Here is a 20,192-nt window from a genome sequence, read left to right as displayed (position 1 = left end):
TGCTTTGTTTGTTTTTCTAAAATTCAGTTTTATTATTTCACAATTCTGTTAAAAACATCTGTCATAATCAACTATAATTATACTGCTATCAAAAGCTTAAAATTACATTGGTTACTAAAATCTAACTAAATATATTTATACACTTTTAAAACAAATGGGGCAGAAGTGCACTTATTGCTTTGGTGCACACCAATTGAAAATGAATGAAATACACCCGTAACAGTAAGTTAATAAGTATTTAACCCCAAAGAGCCCATGGTGACGTGTTAAAGTGTCAAAGACCATTTAAAAGATGTTGAATGTTCCTTACAGCATTTTGTCTGTCATTTCTACTCATGAACAACCTAAATGACATATACTGAACATCCTGAAAGCATCATAGAAAAGTGTATAAATATATTTTCTTTAATCTGACCTCATTTCAGAATGCTGAGTTAGTGCTGGAAATAAAACTAGCTCCCTTTATAGGTGAAGTGTTTTCTTTTACAGGTCTGTTCTAATCTTTTAACAATTCAAATGCTCTAATTAAATGTTTTATGTTCCATATGGCTAGAATAAAATGTTAAAATACAAATAATTACATCGTTGACATTTTTTTGTTGTTGACATCAGTATTTTGCCCTTAAAATATGTGCAGTCATGTGCCCACAATAAGAAAAAAAAAATATGAATGAGCTGCTCACTAAATTCAGCTGAATACATTTTTAAATTGACATTAATTTTCAGAAATAAGTCTGGGCTCTGAGATAAGTAATGGATCTTTCAAAGAACTCAAGAACTAGGTCTATGGTGTTCCAAAATCAAGAAAAAGAGAGTCTACCAATTACTGCTCTCAATTGTTGGTAATTTTGTCTACTCTAAAGATGTATTTTGGATTTGCTATAAGTCTAGTCTTGTCTATGGATTTCTTTGTGCATTTCAAGATTTATATCTAAAATCTTAATGTAAGGCAATTTTATGTGTTAATTCCATTGGCACTGTATATATATCATCAATAAAAAAAAAATAAAAAAAACAAGGATCTCCAAAATGGTAACTTTACAGGAGAGAGATAAAACCCTCCTAACTTTCAATGAAAGTCAATGTAAAAAGAGTTTATTTCAGGTAATTTTGAGGAATTTCTAATGGTCCATTCTTCAAGAAGAAATTTTGACTGTCTGTTCAAATTATGTAGTAAACTAAATTATTCACAAAAATGAAGATACTTGTTTTTCATTGGACAGTGACAATATCATCTCTTAGTAAATTTTAGGGATTAGCTCTCACCTGAGAATTTCTGGAACCACTTGGGTCTTTTGTTGAAGACAATTAGAATGTAGTAGGCGGGGATCCCCGTGAGCAAGATGGCGAATCCGATGCCGGTGTTCACCGGGTCAGAGTACAGTGAGAGGAAGACCATGAAGAAGCTTGTGAAAGAGAAAACTGCTGGGATGAAGATCGGCACCTGGGAGAGGAGGTAACGTTACAGTTAGGGAGGCAATACAAGCAATTTCAGGCTTCAGCAATTAGCATTTCAACATGTTAGCATTTTTTTAATGTTTGACATAATTTGAATCTGGCAGTTATTTAGATGTTGCTATGGTTGGTTTGTGTTTTTTTTTCTATTTTTTACAATGCTAACTAATTCATTTACATATTAGTTAAATACCTTTTTTTCTCTTATATCTGCTGGTGTTGGTCCACTGTGTTTTATCAGATCTAAGTCAGTGCAGTTTTGTTTTCCCAGAAAATCTTACAGCACTTCTTACTTCTCTCTGCTGACAACTTTTAGGAAGATGCAGATTTCATTTTCCAGCAGGACTTGGCACACTGCCAAAACTGGTCTTATATAATGTTCTTATTTTCTGAGACACTGATTTTTGGGTTTTCATTGGCTGTAAATCATAATCATCAGCAATAAAAGAAAATAACTCTTAAAATAGATCACTCTGTGTGTAATACATCTATATTATATATGATTTTCACATTTTTAACTGATTTAGTAAAATAAAGTATGTTTTTTTTTAAACGCATTAGTATGTATATAAGTTTTAGGGTACCTAGTTATTCTTAGTTTTATCCATCTGTCTTCATTTAAACATCATCTCAGCAGCTTTACTATTAGTCAAGATATCAATGTGTCTGCTGTTCATTTGAATATCATTATCAGTATTCAGATGTTGTGGTCAGGGGTTAAGTTGTACAGATCGTGAGTTGTACTGGAGTGTGGGGGAGTAACACTATGCTGAAGTGTTGTGTTGATTTACTGTGACTAATGCAGGTCCATCAATTTCTCTCCACACAGACTTATAAATCTATTTCCTAAACTCTATTTGGATGGGGTTAGTTTTACAGAGGGAAGTGGGATAAAGTCATTATTTCCAGAGTTTCGCGGGACTGCAATTTGGCATGCCTAGAATCTTCCATCAGTAAAGACTGCAGTGCCTCTTAAATTCTATAAAACAAGCCTTGAAAATAACCTTAGGTCATATTCACCCCGTGGAAATGGACATGTGTGTGAATATGCTGTAAAATTGTGTGGCTAATGAGCTTTTTGTGGGTTTTCTCAAGTATGGAGGCACTCAAGGAGGTGTTTCTTGGGTCACTCCACTCCACAGCTTTATGTTATAATCCTCTAATACTTTATCAGTGGTCAAAGGAAGCCAATTACCTGTTAGTTTGAAGGTGATGCTAGTGTGTAAATTGAGTAGCTACTCACATTTTTGTAATCCATGCCAGGATTCCTAACCTACAAACCGTAAACTTCTTATACAGTATGAACATGTTACCTTGAAGGGGCGGGGCATGTCAGGGCGAGTGTAGCGCAGGTAGATGAGTCCCAGCACGGCCACACCGATGAAGAGCCAGCGGAGAAAGCTCATGAAGTTCAGCAGGCTGTAGATATCCCCCAGAAACAGGTTGAGCAGAGTGATGGGATACTGCAGGAAAAGAGTATTTACCATAACCATAACATGTACTTGTACTGTATAATAAACTGAAAAGCACAGATCAAGAGAATGGTGTACATTTTGGTGTGGCTGCACTTGGTGGACCTTAGCATGGAACTCTGTGCAGTGCCTTTGTGATTAGATGGAGTGCCAAAATGAATCATCCATACCAAGAGAGAAACCCAATGAAAACTGACTTTAACTGATGCTCTCATGGCTAAATACAATCAAATGTTCACAGCACAGCAACACTGTAATTCGAATTCAATTTAATGTAGCATAAAGCCTTTGGACATTGATGTTACTCTATATGCCCCTCAATAACTTAATTGCAAACCCGATTCAAATCTTCAAATGTTGAATGTTTCGTTGTAAAACTTTCTTTAAATTTCTTCCATTTTCTCCCCAGTTTACACAGCCAATTACCCAAACCACTCATTAGAACTCCCCCTATCACTAGTGATGCCCCAACACCAGGAGGGTGAAAACTAGCACATGCCTCCTCTGATACATGTAAAGTCAGGCATCTCCTCTTTTCAAACTGTTGTTAATGCAGCATTGCCGAGTAACATCACAGCGCACTCGGAGGGAAGCGCAGCAACTCGGTTCTGATTCATCAGCTCACAGGTGCCTTGTGCTGATCGACATCACCCTTTGGAGTGATGCGGGGAGAAAGCACCATCTACCCACCCAGAGACAGCCATTTTTGCTCTCTCGGTGGTCCTGCAGCCAATGGCAAGCTACATAACCAGGATTCGAACCGACGCTCTCCTGATCATAAGGGCAGTGTTTAGCCCGCTGGACCACTCAGAGCCCCCTTTAAATTTCAAAAAGGATCTTGGTCCATTGGTATATTTGCATTGGTCAGTAGCATCCAAAAGATTTGTATCAGATGGCCTTTTATTAAGATACTGGGCAAGCTGACTAGACTATGGAGCCACATGAGTAGTCTATCAGGCCCAGGCAGGCCTTGTGTGGTGTTTCTGGTAATAAAGGGCAGTGGTAGCCCAGTGACTAGAGCACCATACCATCAACAACAAGGTTGTGGGTCTAATAACCAGGTAACAGTAGGCTGCAACTGTTGGCCCTTGAGAAAGGCTCTTCCATCACTACCATCACTGTTATCTTGGTGCCACAGCAATATGTTTCTTCTGAGAGTACTCACTTATTTCAAGGTGTTTACATCTGGATCTGATACACAGATTAGAAGAAAGCACCTTCTTTCTGAACCCAAACATTTTTCTTATGAGCAAAAGTATTGGAACATGTGAATGTCAGGTGTGTAATCAGTTATAACACATATGTAGAAAGGGCAAAAATGACCTGTTGTTTCCCAAATAGTGAACCCACAGCCATCTATATGGTTGCCCTTTCTACAATAACAATATGTGTTATAACTGATTATTAATGATTTTTAAGGCATTTACAACCTAATTAGTAACCATTTATAAACCCTTTATAAACGTAGTCTTATTTTAAAGTGGTACCAGCTGTACATGTTGATGTCATGGCTTATTAGCATCTTTCTGACTTACCAGAACAATCACAGCGGCGATGGGTGTGTGCCGGCGGACGTGGATCATTGACAGAACCTCAGGAAGCTGTCCTTCTCGAGACGCTACGAAGAACATCCTGCAGCAGGGGGAAGAGGTTTATGTAAGAGCTGACGCCGAGGCTCTCAGTGTGAGTCAGAGAAATGAGCAGCACTTCAGCGGCGGCCGCAATAATGGAAACACCAGTCTGTCTGGCCGGGCTCTAATAGCTGTGTCTGAAGCAGAGCTTACAGTGGCTGACATTTACATGCAGTGTGTATTTTTCTGTAAGCCACTGCTGGTCACCATCAGTCTGAAAGAGCTGTGTATCAGCAGCAATTTACCAACACAAAAATACAGCAGGTTTTACACTGAGCAAATCCAACTGGAAAAACACTGAGCTGAGCTGTGAAGTGGACAGTTTGGGACAATGTAAATATATATACACAATATTCTCTCTTTTTAGTTACTTGTATAATATGACAATGAAATCCTGTTTTTAACACATTGAGCTCTAGGGGGCGCTATACAGTAGCATAGCAGAACCTACACTGTGACTCTCTGTGACATTCTAAGCTGGGAAATGTGATGAAAAGAACTGTTGAACTGATAATATACTCTAAAAGTACTTTATAAGCACATTCAACTGTTACTGTTATTAAAGTGTTACCTCAAGGAAAAGCAGGGAGTCAGCCATATATGTAAGTTGTGAGGTGTTATGTTGTAAGTGAGCCTGAACACTGGCCAAACATGCTCAAGGCAAAACCAAGTAAATTGTTGAGTGGGTTGTCTGGAGGAGTAATATTAGCCGAAGAAGGCTAATATTACCACTCACAGTGGACAGTGCAGTGGTGAAGTTGGTAAGGATTGTCATTTAAAGATCTGGCTATAATTGTATGTGTAAAGAGACCAGCGACTCGCCAATTAATGCCAGATGCCCCACCCACATATTACACACCTGCTGTTTGAGCTGCAAAGGGGGACCGACTTCACACTAATGACTATAAGTTAAGGTTTTGCACAGTTTCCTTTCTCTCTCTGCCAATCGCGTTGAGGAAATTCAAAACCCGTCACCTACCGCCTTAGACGAACACTTAAACTTTATTCTTACAAAAAATCTCGTTATAAAACATTATTTTGGTATCGCTAAAAAAATCTTGTAAATCTGTGCGTAAAAAATAGCATGACAGCTATTTTTCTTGATTTTTTATGTTGTACACTACTTAGGGAGCCTAATTCTAAGTGAACAAGTGTGTCGCCACGCAGGATAAATGTGGTGTCATTATACACCACTGGCAGAAACGCCATGTCTCCAATAGACGGCGCTGACAAAGACGCGGTCGCACAAATCGCCACTGTCCAATGAAAAACAAGCATCTCCAAAACGGAGAGAGAAAAAAGCTTCTAAACTTTCAGTGCAGTCAATGTAAAAAGAGTTAATTTTCGGTCATTTTGGAGAATTTCTATTGGTCCATTCATCAAGAAATTTTAGCACAGTGTAAGGGGCACTTTGTGTGCACAAATTATTTAGTAAACAAAAAATTGACAAAAATGAAGATACTTATTTTTCATTGGACAGCAACGAAATAAATCAGCCCAGCGATCAGAAAATATGCATTATTAAACACATTATCAGCCGCCAATATCAGGTTAAGAGATGTTATCATTAGAATAAAAGCTTAAGTGTATATAATTTCTAGTTAATATAGCATATTTAAAGCTGAATGTAGGGTGGACTCTTGTAATTCCACAGGTCTTGCCACTGGGGGCGCCAAAGTAAACAAAACTTTAACTCAAAGTCAAATGAGCACTGGACTTTAACCTACACAGATTTCTCTCCTGAAAACCATTTATTTGGGTGAGTAAAGCTTTTACGTCTATTTACAGTAAGCTTAGATTATCACAACTCTGACTGAAATGGCAGAAAATAGAGGCCAGCAGACATGACCTCCTCACCTGGAGATGGCAAATAGACATCCATTCATAGAGCCAAAGCAGGACATAGCTACAAATAGGGGAACTGCCATTGAGAAATTCCCCATCAGCTTCTCTGCAAAAGTCTGGAGGAATGAAGAGAGAGAGAGAGGGAAAGAGAAAAAGAGAGAGAGAGAGAGAAAGAGAGGGAGAGGTGAAAACATTTGTTTAAACAAATACACACACAACATTGATCTTCCATTTTCTTCTATTCTGAGAGCTCTGATTCTGTTTGTGTTTATGAATAATAGGTGCGGTAAAAAGGCCTCGTCTTCCCCATCAGAGAGAACGTGTGGAGTGACAGGTGGAGTGCATTACGCCGCTCTAATGGTATGGGAAAGCTTTTAGAGCATCTCCGAGCCTTGCTGGAGATCTGCAGTAACACACACTCATGCACACACACTCCTACACACACACACACATCATGCGAGCTCTGGGCTGCTGTCAGTCGGAGTGAGAGATATATGATTACTGCTGCAGAGAAACAGACAGGCATTAGGAGTAAACGCCTCGATGAAATTACATTTACTTTTCCCCAGAAACAAGGTGTGGGCTATTACAGTCATTAATGGCGGCTGTAGAGCATGGTTTTAAAGTGCTGGAGACTTTTATTATAGACGGCATCTGCCTCTCTCTCTCTCTCTCTCTCTCTCTCTCTCTCTCTCTCTTTTTCTCTCTCTCACACACACACACCTGGGGAGGAGGGATAATGGTGTGTGAGATGCGCAGGCAGCTGTTTGATTACAGTGATCAGACTTTGTTCAAGCGAAACGTGTTTATAAAACGTGTTTACTGCACGGGCCCGGGCGCCCACGCCGGCGAGTAAACAGAAACAGCTAAATAATAAATAAATAAATAAGCATCACTTCCAGAGATCTATTATCAAATGATGGTAAGATTCCCACACTCAGGCTGTTACTGATTCCTTTCATTTATTTATTTATTTATTTTTCTTCTTTTTTTTTTGGGTCAGTGTTGCCAGTCTTTACACATCACTTCACTCACCACAGCTACAGCATCGGAGGCCAACAGATCTGCAGCCGACATCACCGTGTAGTACGCCACGTTGGTCAGTGTGTAGCACACGGTCACAATCACCATCGAGATGCAGATAGCCAATGGAACGTTCCTTTAAAAAAAAATAATAATAATAAATAAATAAAAAAAAGACATCACACTTGCTATTTTCACTTCCATTAAAGCTCATTTTGGTAAAGCTTTCCTATGAAGCCTGTTCGTAAAGCAGACTTTTGGTGTAGTAAAACATGATAAGAACGTTAATACATGCTTTCATACTTGATTTAGTGCTTTTTGAGTCCTCACGATACCAAAGACACACCGACACGCCCTAAATCCAGGCCTAAATTTAAATCACGCCTATAGATAAGCTAGCTAAAACAGGGCTTGAGATGTTATTAATGCATTTATTATGACTTAAAGGAGAACTCCAGTGTAAAATTGACTTTTGGTGTAGTAAAACATGATAAAAAGTACTTACTTTTAATGAAAAGCACACCTCTGTTCTCCCACAGTGTTCTGAGATCCAGAAATTTGAACAGTTTGTCCAAACACCCTTTAGTTTGGGTGACACGGGGCATAATTTGCCCCACTAAATCGCTCCTGGAATATATATGTATATATATGTATATATATGTATACATATATATACATATATATACATATATATATGTAATGGCGTCTCCCGGAGCTGAAGCTCGTGTTATAGGATGTAAACACCGTTTTTAATAAGCTTCTTGTGCACTTTTTAAGTTATTAAAGCCTTGTTTTAAATATCAGGGCTCTCTGGATTCTAGCAAGGAGCTACTTTGAGCTGGATAACAGAAAAATAATGGAAAAAGCGATTTATCGGGGCAAAATTTCGTCCCGTGTCACCCAGTCTGAAGGGTGTTTGGACAAACTGTTAAAATTTCTGAAACTCAAAACACTGTGGGTGTCATGTCTGGTGCTGAAAGCACGTCTGTGTCTCCCACATCCAGCTCTATCTGCGATTCTCACAGTAACAACTACAATACCCAGAACGCACCACTCCATGACACAACACACACTCCCGATCACATGTCACGTCACATGACGCCACCAGGAAGCCCCGAGTACTGATTACTCAGAGTATTTAAGGACCATGCTCACACTCACACCTCGCCGAGTATCTGTTTGGTAAATCCTACAATACAAAGCGTTTCTCTTGCCCTTGCTATTCTCCGTGTATGATCTTGTTTTTGTTTTCTATCGACTTTGATTTTTGCCTGCTCCCTTGTGTTGGATTACCGTGTATGACCTGGACTGTTTATTGTACTCTGGATTTTTGCCTACCCTGTGATACTGCCTACCCGTGTATGAACTCTGGACTGTTCCCCGGTTATGGTATGGTTTCTCTACACTGTGCATTTTTGGTACTGACCCTGTTTCTGTTGACTACCCCTGTCTACTCTATAACTTTAATAAAAGTTATTTTATTGTATCTGCACCAGTCTCATTCCTGTCTGGCCCTGACAAGATACTCGGCCGTAATGACAGAGACTGCGGATACAGAGTCTATTAAGTCTGGTTTGGCTAACCAGGGTCGGCTTTTAGGTCAGCACCAGCAAACGCTCGCTGGTGTGACCCAAGCTGTTGACGAGCTAGCACGCCACCAGGTTAACCAACAGCAGCAGCTAGCCGAGATTATGAGTCACCTCCGGGGTTTGTCCACCCAGAACCCTAGCCCAGTGGTTAGCCCTGTAGCCAGTCCTAACAAACCCACTACTCCCGTTTTCGCTGTGTGTAAACCAGAGGTCTATGACGGTAACACTGAGAAGTGTAATGGATTTCTGCTCCAGTGCTCCGTGTTTTTTAGCAACTCACCTCCTGCTTCTGATAAAGCTAAAATCGGGTTTATAATTTCTCGACTGTCTGGCAAGGCTTTGGACTGGGCTACAGCTATTTGGGAGAACATTTCTGAATCCAGCTACGACACTTTTTTGTCTATTTTTCGCAGCGTTTTTGATCATACACGCTATGGGCAATCTAGTGGAGAGCTTCTGATTACCTTGAAGCAAGGTAAACTATCTGTGGCAGCCTTTGCTCTGGAGTTCCGTACGTTAGCTGCTAGCAGCGGTTGGAACGACCCTGCTCTCACCTCCATGTTTCGACACGGACTTAACCCTGAGATTCAAAGAGAACTTGCATGCAAGGACGACTCACTCACCCTGGATCAGCTGATCGCTCTGTCTATCCGTCTGGATCAGCTCCTTTCCCGTAAGCCCAAAGCTGTTAGCCACACTCCTGCGGTTCGCCCTGCACTACTCCAGTCCGGGAATCCAGTTCCGGAATTTGCGCCTGCACCCAGCCCTGAGCCCATGGACATCACACGATCCAGACTATCCGTCGCTGAGAGGCAGCGTCGCATACGCCTTCACCTGTGCCTCTATTGTGGTGGTCCAGATCATCTAAGGGCTAACTGTGAACTCCGGCCCAATTCTGCTCAAGCGTCTGCTCTGGGACAGCGCGTGGAGAGTACTCCACGCGCTAACGTGGTATGTACCCCTGTTTCTAAACTTAAAGAAAAATGTTTCGTGTTGCCTGTTATTATTACCACTCCAACGGATGTTTTTTGTGTCTCAGCGCTTGTAGATTCTGGGTCGGAGGGGAACTTTATCAGCCTGGATTTGGTGGAGGAGCACGCCATACCCACGAAAGTTCTCTCCAAGTCGATCTCCATCCATGCCATCGATGGAGAGACTGTACGCTCCAAACCTGTGACCCTGCAGACTCTTCCTCTCACCCTTCAAGCCAGCGCTCTACATGTGGAACAGCTCTCTCTCTATGTGCTCCCACGCACAGAACATCCACTGGTTTTGGGAGCGCCATGGTTAAAGACACACGACCCCGTCATTTCATGGAGCCTGGGAGACATCACTGCCTGGTCTCCTTTCTGTCGTGAGAACTGTTTATCTTTAATTTCACTCTCTTTGCAATCTACCTCTGTCGAAAGCCCTAATTCTGTAGATACCCCTGATATTCCCTCCGAGTACTATGATTTTTCTGATGTGTTTAGTAAAGCTAAAGCTACTGAGTTACCTCCGCATCGCCCCTATGATTGCTCTATTGATTTAATAGAGGGTTCTGTACTGCCCAAAGCTCGTGTGTACCCATTGTCTCGTGATGAGGAGAAGGCTATGGAAGAGTATGTTAGTGAAGCTCTTGCGCAGGGTTTCATTCGCCCATCCAAATCCCCAGTTGGTTCAGGTTTCTTCTTCGTGAAGAAGAAGGATGGGGGTTTGAGACCCTGCATAGATTACAGAGGCTTAAACGACATTACTAAAAAGTTCGCTTACCCGCTCCCGTTAATCCCAGCAGCTCTCGAACAGTTACGTAATGCCGTGTACTTCACCAAACTCGATCTCCGTAGCGCTTATAATCTCATTCGCATCAGGGAAGGTGACGAATGGAAAACGGCGTTTTCCACCACCAACGGCCACTATGAATACCTGGTCATGAGCTACGGTCTCGCTAACGCCCCAGCTATATTCCAGTCGTTTATGAATGACATATTTCGCGATCTCATTAATCACTCTGTTGTCCTTTTTATAGACGATATCCTTATCTATTCACCAGATCTCCCCACACACATTCAGCATGTCCGCCAAGTTCTCCAACGCCTGAGAGAACATAGTCTGTTTGCCAAAGCCGAGAAATGTGAGTTCCACACTCAAAGGGTCACATTTCTCGGCTACGTTATCAGTTCCTCCGGTGTCCTTATGGACGATGAGAAAGTAACTGCCGTTACTAATTGGCCAGTGCCCCAGACCATTAAAGAACTCCAGCGATTCCTTGGCTTCGCTAATTTTTATAGGCGGTTCATCCGTAACTTTAGCTCCATTGCTGCGCCCCTGACTGCTCTCACTAAGGGGGCTGCTAAAATCCTGAAGTGGTCAACCGAAGCAGATCGCGCTTTCAGTGAGCTGAAAGCTGCGTTCACTTCAGCCCCTGTACTTAGGCACCCTAATCCCGAGTTTCCCTTCGTAGTGGAAGTGGACGCTTCCGAATCGGGTGTTGGCGCGGTTCTCTCTCAGCGTAGTGGGTCGCCACCCAAATTGTTTCCTGTAGCCTTCTTCTCACGCAAGCTTTCCCCTGCGGAGCGTAACTATGGGATAGGGGATAGGGAACTTCTTGCTGTGAAATTAGCTCTAGAAGAATGGCGTCACTGGCTGGAGGGGTCCGTTCATCCGTTCACTGTGTATACTGATCACAAGAATTTGGAATACCTCCGCACGGCTAAACGACTTAATCCGAGACAAGCACGTTGGTCTCTTTTTTTCTCTAGATTTAACTTCTCGATCTCGTTCCGTCCGGGAAACCGTAATACTAAAGCTGATGCGCTGTCCAGGGTTTACAGCACTGTGGACAGCGCATCCCAGCCCCAGGAGGCTGAACGCATTCTTCCTCCCTCTGTTCAGATCGCAACCATTCAATGGGAGTTAGACGATCAGATTCGCCAAAGTAACGCTAATCGGCCCAATTCTGAGGACTGTCCTCAGGGTAAAACGTTCGTACCCGTTCAGTTTCGAGACAGGCTCATCACCTGGGCTCATTCCGCTTTAACCTCTGGTCATCCTGGTGTCACACGCACGTTACAATTACTCTCTGCCCGTTACTGGTGGGATTCTATGCGTGCTGATGTTCACTCGTTCGTTACCTCCTGCTCTGTCTGTGCGCAATGTAAAACGCCTAAAACCCTTCCAGCCGGTAAGCTACTACCTCTCCCTGTACCTGAGAGACCTTGGTCGCATATAGCGGTTGATTTTGTTACTGATCTGCCTGTATCTGAGGGTTATACTACAGTTCTCACTATTGTTGATCGTTTCTCTAGAGGGGTTAAATTTATTCCATTCCCAGCTCTGCCTACTGCCTTCCAAACTGCTCAAGCTATTTATATGCATGTATTTAGACACTTTGGTATCCCCGAAGATATTTTGTCTGACCGTGGTCCTCAATTTACTTCTCGTGTGTGGAAGGCATTTTTTGAACACCTCGGTGTACATGTCAGTCTCACTTCTGGGTTCCACCCTACATGTAACGGTCAATGTGAGAGGGTTAATCAGGAACTCGGGAAATTCCTCCGCACATACTGCTTCAAACATCCCACTGATTGGTCACAATACCTCGTCTGGGCTGAAATAGCACAAAACTCCCTAGTTAACACTACCTCTGGCCTCACCCCCTTTCAGTGTGTTCTGGGTTTTCAGCCTCCTCTAGCTCCTTGGACAGCGGTGTCCACTGATGTGCCGGCTGTGGATGAATGGATGAAGCGCAGTGAGCAGGTGTGGGAAGACACGCATCGTAAAGTCTCTGAGGTACTGCGCGTGTACAAGGAGCGTGCTGACAAGCACCGTGGTGACAACCCAGACTACCAACCAGGAGATCGGGTGTGGCTCTCTACCCGGGACTTTAGGTTTGAGGGTAGTTGTAGAAAGCTCCTGCCTAAGTTTATTGGTCCTCTTAAGATTTTGTCACGTATTAATGAAGTTACTTACAAGGTGGAGTTACCCCCTCAGTATCGTGTTAATAATTCTTTCCATGTATCTCTCCTCAAGCCTATGGTCCCGGGTCCGCTCGCTGACGCTGCACCGGCTGATGTTCCACCCGCGGCTGTGGAGGGGGAGGGGTCGTCCACGTATTCTGTCCGGGAGGTGCTGGATTCACGCAGACGTGGGGGTGTACTCCAATACCTTATCGATTGGGAGGGGTATGGTCCGGAGGAGCGTTGTTGGGTGGCTGCCAAAGACGTGCTGGACCCTGCCTTGCTCGTGGAGTTTCATGCTCGTTTTCCTGGTAAGCCTGCTCCTAGGCCCCGTGGACGTCCCAAGCGTCCTCCGACCTCCTCTGCTCCAACTCGTCGGGTTTCTCGCTCTGGTGAGCCCCGTCTGTCTGGCACCTCCGCTCCGACACCTGCACCTCCCGCCGGTACTCCCTGTCCGCCGGGTGGTCGTCGCCGGGGTCGGCCCCGTTCTGCCTCCGCTCCGGTCCCTCAGGGGGAGGGTACTGTCATGTCTGGTGCTGAAAGCACGTCTGTGTCTCCCACATCCAGCTCTATCTGCGATTCTCACAGTAACAACTACAATACCCAGAACGCACCACTCCATGACACAACACACACTCCCGATCACATGTCACGTCACATGACGCCACCAGGAAGCCCCGAGTACTGATTACTCAGAGTATTTAAGGACCATGCTCACACTCACACCTCGCCGAGTATCTGTTTGGTAAATCCTACAATACAAAGCGTTTCTCTTGCCCTTGCTATTCTCCGTGTATGATCTTGTTTTTGTTTTCTATCGACTTTGATTTTTGCCTGCTCCCTTGTGTTGGATTACCGTGTATGACCTGGACTGTTTATTGTACTCTGGATTTTTGCCTACCCTGTGATACTGCCTACCCGTGTATGAACTCTGGACTGTTCCCCGGTTATGGTATGGTTTCTCTACACTGTGCATTTTTGGTACTGACCCTGTTTCTGTTGACTACCCCTGTCTACTCTATAACTTTAATAAAAGTTATTTTATTGTATCTGCACCAGTCTCATTCCTGTCTGGCCCTGACAGTGGGAGTATGGAGGTGTGCTATTCATGAAAGGTAAGTATTTTTTTATCATTTTCTACTACACAAAAAGTCAATTTTACACGTAGTTCTCTTTTAAGTTGTAATAAATGCATTAAAAACATCTCGGGTTCTATTTTAGCTTGTCATCTACAGGCGAGGCGTCAGTTTAGGGTCGGATTTAGAGTGTGTCTGTGCGTCTTTGGTATCGTGAGGACTCAAAAAGCACTAAAACAAGTATGAACGCATGTATTAATTCTCCTAATTAATCAGAAGGTGTATTTTGGGCGAAAGATGACACAAACCATAAAGCCATCAGCATTTTGTTTCTCATTCCTCTTAGGAGCCAGAGCTCTGACTTTTGGCATGTTGGTATCTTAACATCACAGAGCTTTGCACATCTCAGCAGAGGATACTGTGGATTATGGATGGGTGACTATTGACTGTTGTCAGGGTTTTAATCAGTCAGTGGTGCACCTGTGTTTTCCGCCGCCAAATATTTAGCTTAACACATGTCACTTTTAGACCACCACGCCCATCAGTGTAGATATATTATAAATTCCTAAACTCTACCACTTTTTTAACAGCGTGGGTGCAAGGCTTGAAAATAGACAGTTGACAGGGTGTAAGATAGCAACAAGCATCGCGACATGCCTTGCGCAGGGTGTGCAATAGGTCCCCGAATCTCATTACTACTTGATAATAATGTATTGTAGGCATGATTGCTTGCATGATTTAGGACATGTCAGTGTGTCTTTGCTATCGTATCGACAAGAAAAGTATGACTTGTGTGGCTTGATAATCTTCTTTATTAATGTGGTGTGTTTTGGGCACTTACTGTGTATAGTGACCAATGAAACTGACCAATCATGAAGGGAGTAGGGAGTAGCTCATAAACGTTATACTAAAGCAACAGATGGACAGATGTACTCATATATAGTAATATAGAAAACTCTGTGTGGGAGAAACAGCTCTAAAGACTAGATGATAAATACTGTACAGTTCTATTCCCTCCTCAAGTGACTGGTGATGGATTGCTTTAGCCAAGCCGCTCACTTTTTCTTTATGAAATCTGCACTGAACTGACCTCTCAGGATTCTCCACCTCCTCCGTCACAAAGTTCAAGTAAAACCTGCAAACAAAGACAGACTGTGTAAGTTAAAGAAACCATGGCGAGAGCTGAGTAGAGAAGTACTGTGAAGTTATTTAGAATAAAACCAAAAACAAAGAGCAACAATTGTTTTCATGGTTTATACTATATGGACAAAAGTATTAGGACACATACTCAGAGTAGTAGATGCTCTGCACTATCACTGAATCAAGTGATTAAATCTTTTTTTATATATATAAGAATACCACACTGCTCCAGTTCTGCCTTTAGCTCTGCAAACTTTTTTTTAACTGTTTTTGTTTAATAACTATATAATACAGTACTTATTTACCTTTAATACGTGAGTTGGAATAAAATACTTGCAATACTTTAGTACAAAATATGTTGAATACTAAAGAGCGTCCACTTAACCCTTTCAGACCTGAATTATGTTCCAGTGATTAAAAAAAAATGTCAGAATGCTTTTTTCAATATTCAAAATTTCGTAAATAAATAAATTAAATAATACAATAAAAAATAAGAAAATAGAAAATAAGAAAATAAGAAGTAAAAATCCAAGTATTATTTGTATTTTCATGTGCATTTCAGTGGAATCTTTTGTACAATATTATTATTCTTAGTCTATTTAAATGTTATATAACTGTTTTCGTTCGCAAATCATTTATAAGTGGTTAAAAAAAAAAAAAAACATGATGAGGGAAAAGTTTTCTCAGCCTCATTGGCTGGGATGCAGCCATGCTATACTTCAGTGTTTCACTTTTTTTTTTTTTCAATGCAGAGGGTGGAGCTAAGCTGCTGTTTGATTGACTGGTAAATGTCCATTCTGATGGACAGACAATAGAATAGACAAGAAAGAGGAAAACACAATATGTCCATTGCAGTGGACACAGGGCCTGAAATGGTAATTGTGGTGTTTAAAGAACACTTCAACTTCTACTTAACTCACTTTTTTAATAGATCACTTTTACTCAGGTCTGGATCTCTAGAACTCTATACATCTCTATTTATATTCTATATTTGGAGTTATGCAATAACAAATGTTTGGGAGAAGGACCACACTCTAACTCCACTCTCTAACTCCACCCCTTATCAATTAACCGCCCCAAATAAACCAGCTTTAACTACCTACCTTTCGTCTTCCAATCTGCTACAACTTTTCTCAAGGGGAGGATATAACTGCAGGTTCCTTTAGCTAAGGAGTTCAGAACTCCAGCCAAAAGTTCTCAAGTAACCCCCCCCCCCCCCTTTTTTTCTGTTCTTTCCAATATTTCTCTCAAGCGTGGTCTGCACTTAGCAAAATAAATAATACAAACTATAATTACCAAAAAAAAAGAAATGGGATGTTCCATCCATCTGCTCCCACTACTGTATGAGACCTCATTCCAACACCCCCTCCATTCCAACTCTTATTCACCTGGCCAGTGTTTCTAAACCTCACTCACAAGATAACACCTCTCAATTTCTACAGGTTTGGACGTTCCCATGGCACATCAATATAAAAACCTAGTAGTAGTAGAGATTGGAACTCACCAGCCAGCATAGGCGTACATCCCTGAGTAGAAGGCGAGGGGCAGTCCGGTCACCTGGACTGAGTCTACTTGAAAAGCGTTCTGGAAGTTTTTGGTTTCTCCTAAAGTTAAAAGAAATCAAGTGTGAATGTCAATATCAGATTTCATCACCGAGTCATGAGGAAGGTGGAGGAGTTAAGATGAAGGAGTTGTCAGATTTCAGTGACACTGTTTTGGATTCTTCTTTTGATTGGCTGTCACTGACGGGCTGACGACAGAGTGAAAGTGACAGGCATGTGGGATTGATTTAAAGGACAAATGTCTGTCAGTTATGAAAGGTGAAAAAGTGAACTTATAGGCTTCTCTTTTTTTAATGATTTAAAAAATACATCAGCATTTGGTAAAGCCGCAGAACTTCCTCTTTGGATATTGTTGGGATGTTCCCTATCCTAAAGTTCACTGCACATTTTTAAATTCCTTAGTTTCCCTGCTGAAAAAACACCTGACCAGCTGACCATTTAACCATTGAAGCATTTGACAGAAAAAATCCCAGTCACACAGCTTGCCATCAGCTGCCAGAGCCTGAGAGAGCACAATTGGCCTTGGTCTCTCTGGGTGGGTTGATGCTGCTTTTTCCCCTCATTATTTCTAGGGTGATGTCGATCAGCACAAGGCGTCTGTGAGCTGATGTATCGGAACCATGTCGCTGCACTTTCCTCCGAGTGCACTGTGATGCTACTCGGCAATGATGCATCAGCAGCAGTTCAAAAAGAGGTTGTGGCTGAATTTACATGTATCAGAGGAGGCATGTGCTAGTCTTCACCCTACTTGTGTTGTGGCATCAATAGAATTACTAGCAGCTGATTGGGTGGGATAACTTTGAGATGATTGGAATAGCAAAAATGGGGAAAAAAAGAACAATGGACTGACCTGTGGTATATAGTATAAGTCAAATGTTTAAGCACACCTTATTCATTCAATGTGATTTATTTCTTTTCATGATATTTTACATTGTAAATTTAATAGTAACCTTTTGAGAATCTGCGTCCTCATATGGGGAGATTTCATTTCTGCTTCTCTGCAGAATGACACATTTTACCCTTTGACCACATACAGATACAGAGACACTGCCATCTTGTACCATGTGCCATCTAGTGGCCACATGACAACATGTCAATCAATTGATTAAAAACAAGGTCACAGGAACCCCTGTCAAAAGTTTCTACAGTCAGTCCAGATAGAAGCATAGGCCAATGTATGTACAAATTCAATCAAAGATCAAATCACTAAAATGTTTTTTTTTTTTTTTTTGCATTAATTTTTTCCTTCTGATCTGAACACTCTTGGTATATTAATCTCAGTGTCTTCATGAGGAAGAGTCACCTGACATAGTTTTCTCAGCGTCTTAAAGGAGTTCCTGGAGGTGCTGAACAATAGTTCACCCATCTCAGTTGATCAGGTTTAGGTCAGGGGATTGTGGAGGACAAATAGTGGTTTTGTTTATTACATAATTCTATATGTGTCCCTTAATTGTTTTCCTGTCTTTAATATTAATCTACAATGTAAAAAAAAAAAATCTTTAATCAGAGTCCTATCATATTGTACTTTTCTTCAAATGGCTCTAACTGAAGAAAAGCTAAGACTGGTCCAGAATGATTAGAAAACTAAGTGTGAAAAGTTCTTATAATACACAGACAATACCATCGCTCTCCAATGAAAAACACGTTTAGTTTACTACATAATTTGAAGACACAAAGTGTTCTTTACACTGTGCCAAAATTTCTTGATGAACAAACCAATAGAAGTACTTCTAAATGACGGTAAATAAACTCTTTTTACATTGACTTCCATTAAAAATTTAAACGTTTTTTTTTTTCTCCTGTAAAGTTTTGGAGATACTTGTACAGTGATGATTTAAAGATTAGGAATATACCAGAACCAGTACCAGAAATGTGAACCACTGGGAAAGGGTGAAGCTTACAGCTTACTGTACCTTTAAAGAGCTGGTACAGTCCAGGGACGATGATGATGGCGATGGCCAGCAGTTTACTGAAGGTGAGGAAGATCTGCAGCCTGGCGGTCCAGCTCACACTCATACTGTTAATGTACATCACTGTAGCTGCACAGATCAACAGTACAACAGTTACACAGAGTAAGAATAAGGGTGCTGTTCACTGGAAACTGACTTAAAAATGTTTTTTTTATTCCATAAATTTAAACATGATGATAATTAAGTGCAGTCTTACTGATCCCGATGGCTGTGGTCACCTTGATGGCGATCTCAGGAACTCCGCATGGCATAAAGATCGGCTCCAGGATATAGCGGGCAAACGCCAGAGAGATCACAGCCACTCCTGCAGGTCTGAACACCAAAATCATCAATCAATCCATCAATGCATCCATCCAATAATACTACTATCAATAAATTATAACATGTAAAATATGCTATGTTTCATTATTGAGTAACATTTACTCACGTACATTAAGGGTAGACTAATTAAGACCACCTACAATGGTAATAAACATTATTAAATGTTTAAGTAATGTCTCAAACAATAATTAATTATTAAGAACATTATTAAGTTAAAGCATTATTTAAAAAAAAATACTCAATTTTAATGTATAAGAATGTAATAGTAATAAATTGTAATAATTAACATTGTCTCAACTAGGGTTAGTTAATAATGTTACATTTTGTTGTAAAAACTGTTAATTATTTAATTGTATCTTATTGTAGGGTGCTACCTATTATTGTCACTGTACTTTATGTAAGTATTTGTTTATTTTTAATTCAGTTAATATGTAAAAGTTAAATATGCTAAAAATATGTCACAAATGATTTTACAAGATATAGTACAATTATATGTTAATACTATAATTATTATTGTGATTGGTCACAAGTGATTTGATTGATTTAAATAATAAAAAAATGAATCTCTATGATTTTATTAATTATAATTCAAATGTAAAGTACAATTAAGTACAATGTAATATATATATATATATATATATATATATATATATATATATATATATATATATATATATATATATATATATATATTCTTTTTTATTAATTAAGAATGTTATTGGCTTAATAGTGTTTATAATATAATAATAGTGTATTATTATATTATATCCCTACAGGTAAGGATGCTGTTGAATATGCTTGATACCAAATTAAATTAATATTTTGTATGGAATATTTAACAACTCACATCACTAATTATGTGACGAGATATGGTACAATTATACATTAATCATTAAATATATATGTAAAAATGTTTCTGTGATTTGTCTTAGAATTTGAATGATGATAAAATAATCACTTTGGTTTAATTCATTTTAATTCAAATGTAATCACAGTTACACAGTTAAATATATTGTTTGTAATATTGTTTTAAATTATGAATGTAATTGACTTATTAGTGTTTTACTGTGATTGTATTATATTTCTACAGATAAGGATCTTCTGTAACAGTTCTGATGGTTCGGGTGGGCTTTGATATTTGCCTTTATCTTAGTTTTGATAGAATTTTGT

General features: G+C 40.6%; 1 protein-coding gene across 1 annotated transcript in view; it reads right to left on the bottom strand.

Moving 5' to 3' along the window:
* The window catches only part of slc7a11 (solute carrier family 7 member 11), a 37,054-nt gene that overhangs the window by 5,033 nt on the left and 11,829 nt on the right, over nucleotides 1-20,192 (bottom strand). Inside the window, exons 3-11 of the mRNA XM_022684374.2 lie at nucleotides 18,898-19,013; nucleotides 18,645-18,770; nucleotides 16,674-16,773; nucleotides 15,120-15,164; nucleotides 7,439-7,562; nucleotides 6,416-6,519; nucleotides 4,463-4,559; nucleotides 2,769-2,918; nucleotides 1,267-1,444 (exon numbers count right to left, since the gene is read on the bottom strand). Of these exons, the coding sequence (XP_022540095.1) occupies nucleotides 1,267-1,444; nucleotides 2,769-2,918; nucleotides 4,463-4,559; nucleotides 6,416-6,519; nucleotides 7,439-7,562; nucleotides 15,120-15,164; nucleotides 16,674-16,773; nucleotides 18,645-18,770; nucleotides 18,898-19,013 (1,040 nt within the window). The remainder of the gene's footprint in view (nucleotides 1-1,266; nucleotides 1,445-2,768; nucleotides 2,919-4,462; nucleotides 4,560-6,415; nucleotides 6,520-7,438; nucleotides 7,563-15,119; nucleotides 15,165-16,673; nucleotides 16,774-18,644; nucleotides 18,771-18,897; nucleotides 19,014-20,192) is intronic.

The sequence above is a fragment of the Astyanax mexicanus genome, chromosome 10, assembly GCF_023375975.1.
Source record: "Astyanax mexicanus isolate ESR-SI-001 chromosome 10, AstMex3_surface, whole genome shotgun sequence".
In the NCBI taxonomy this organism is placed as follows: domain Eukaryota; kingdom Metazoa; phylum Chordata; class Actinopteri; order Characiformes; family Acestrorhamphidae; genus Astyanax; species Astyanax mexicanus.
This window is presented reverse-complemented; position numbering and strand designations above follow the sequence as displayed.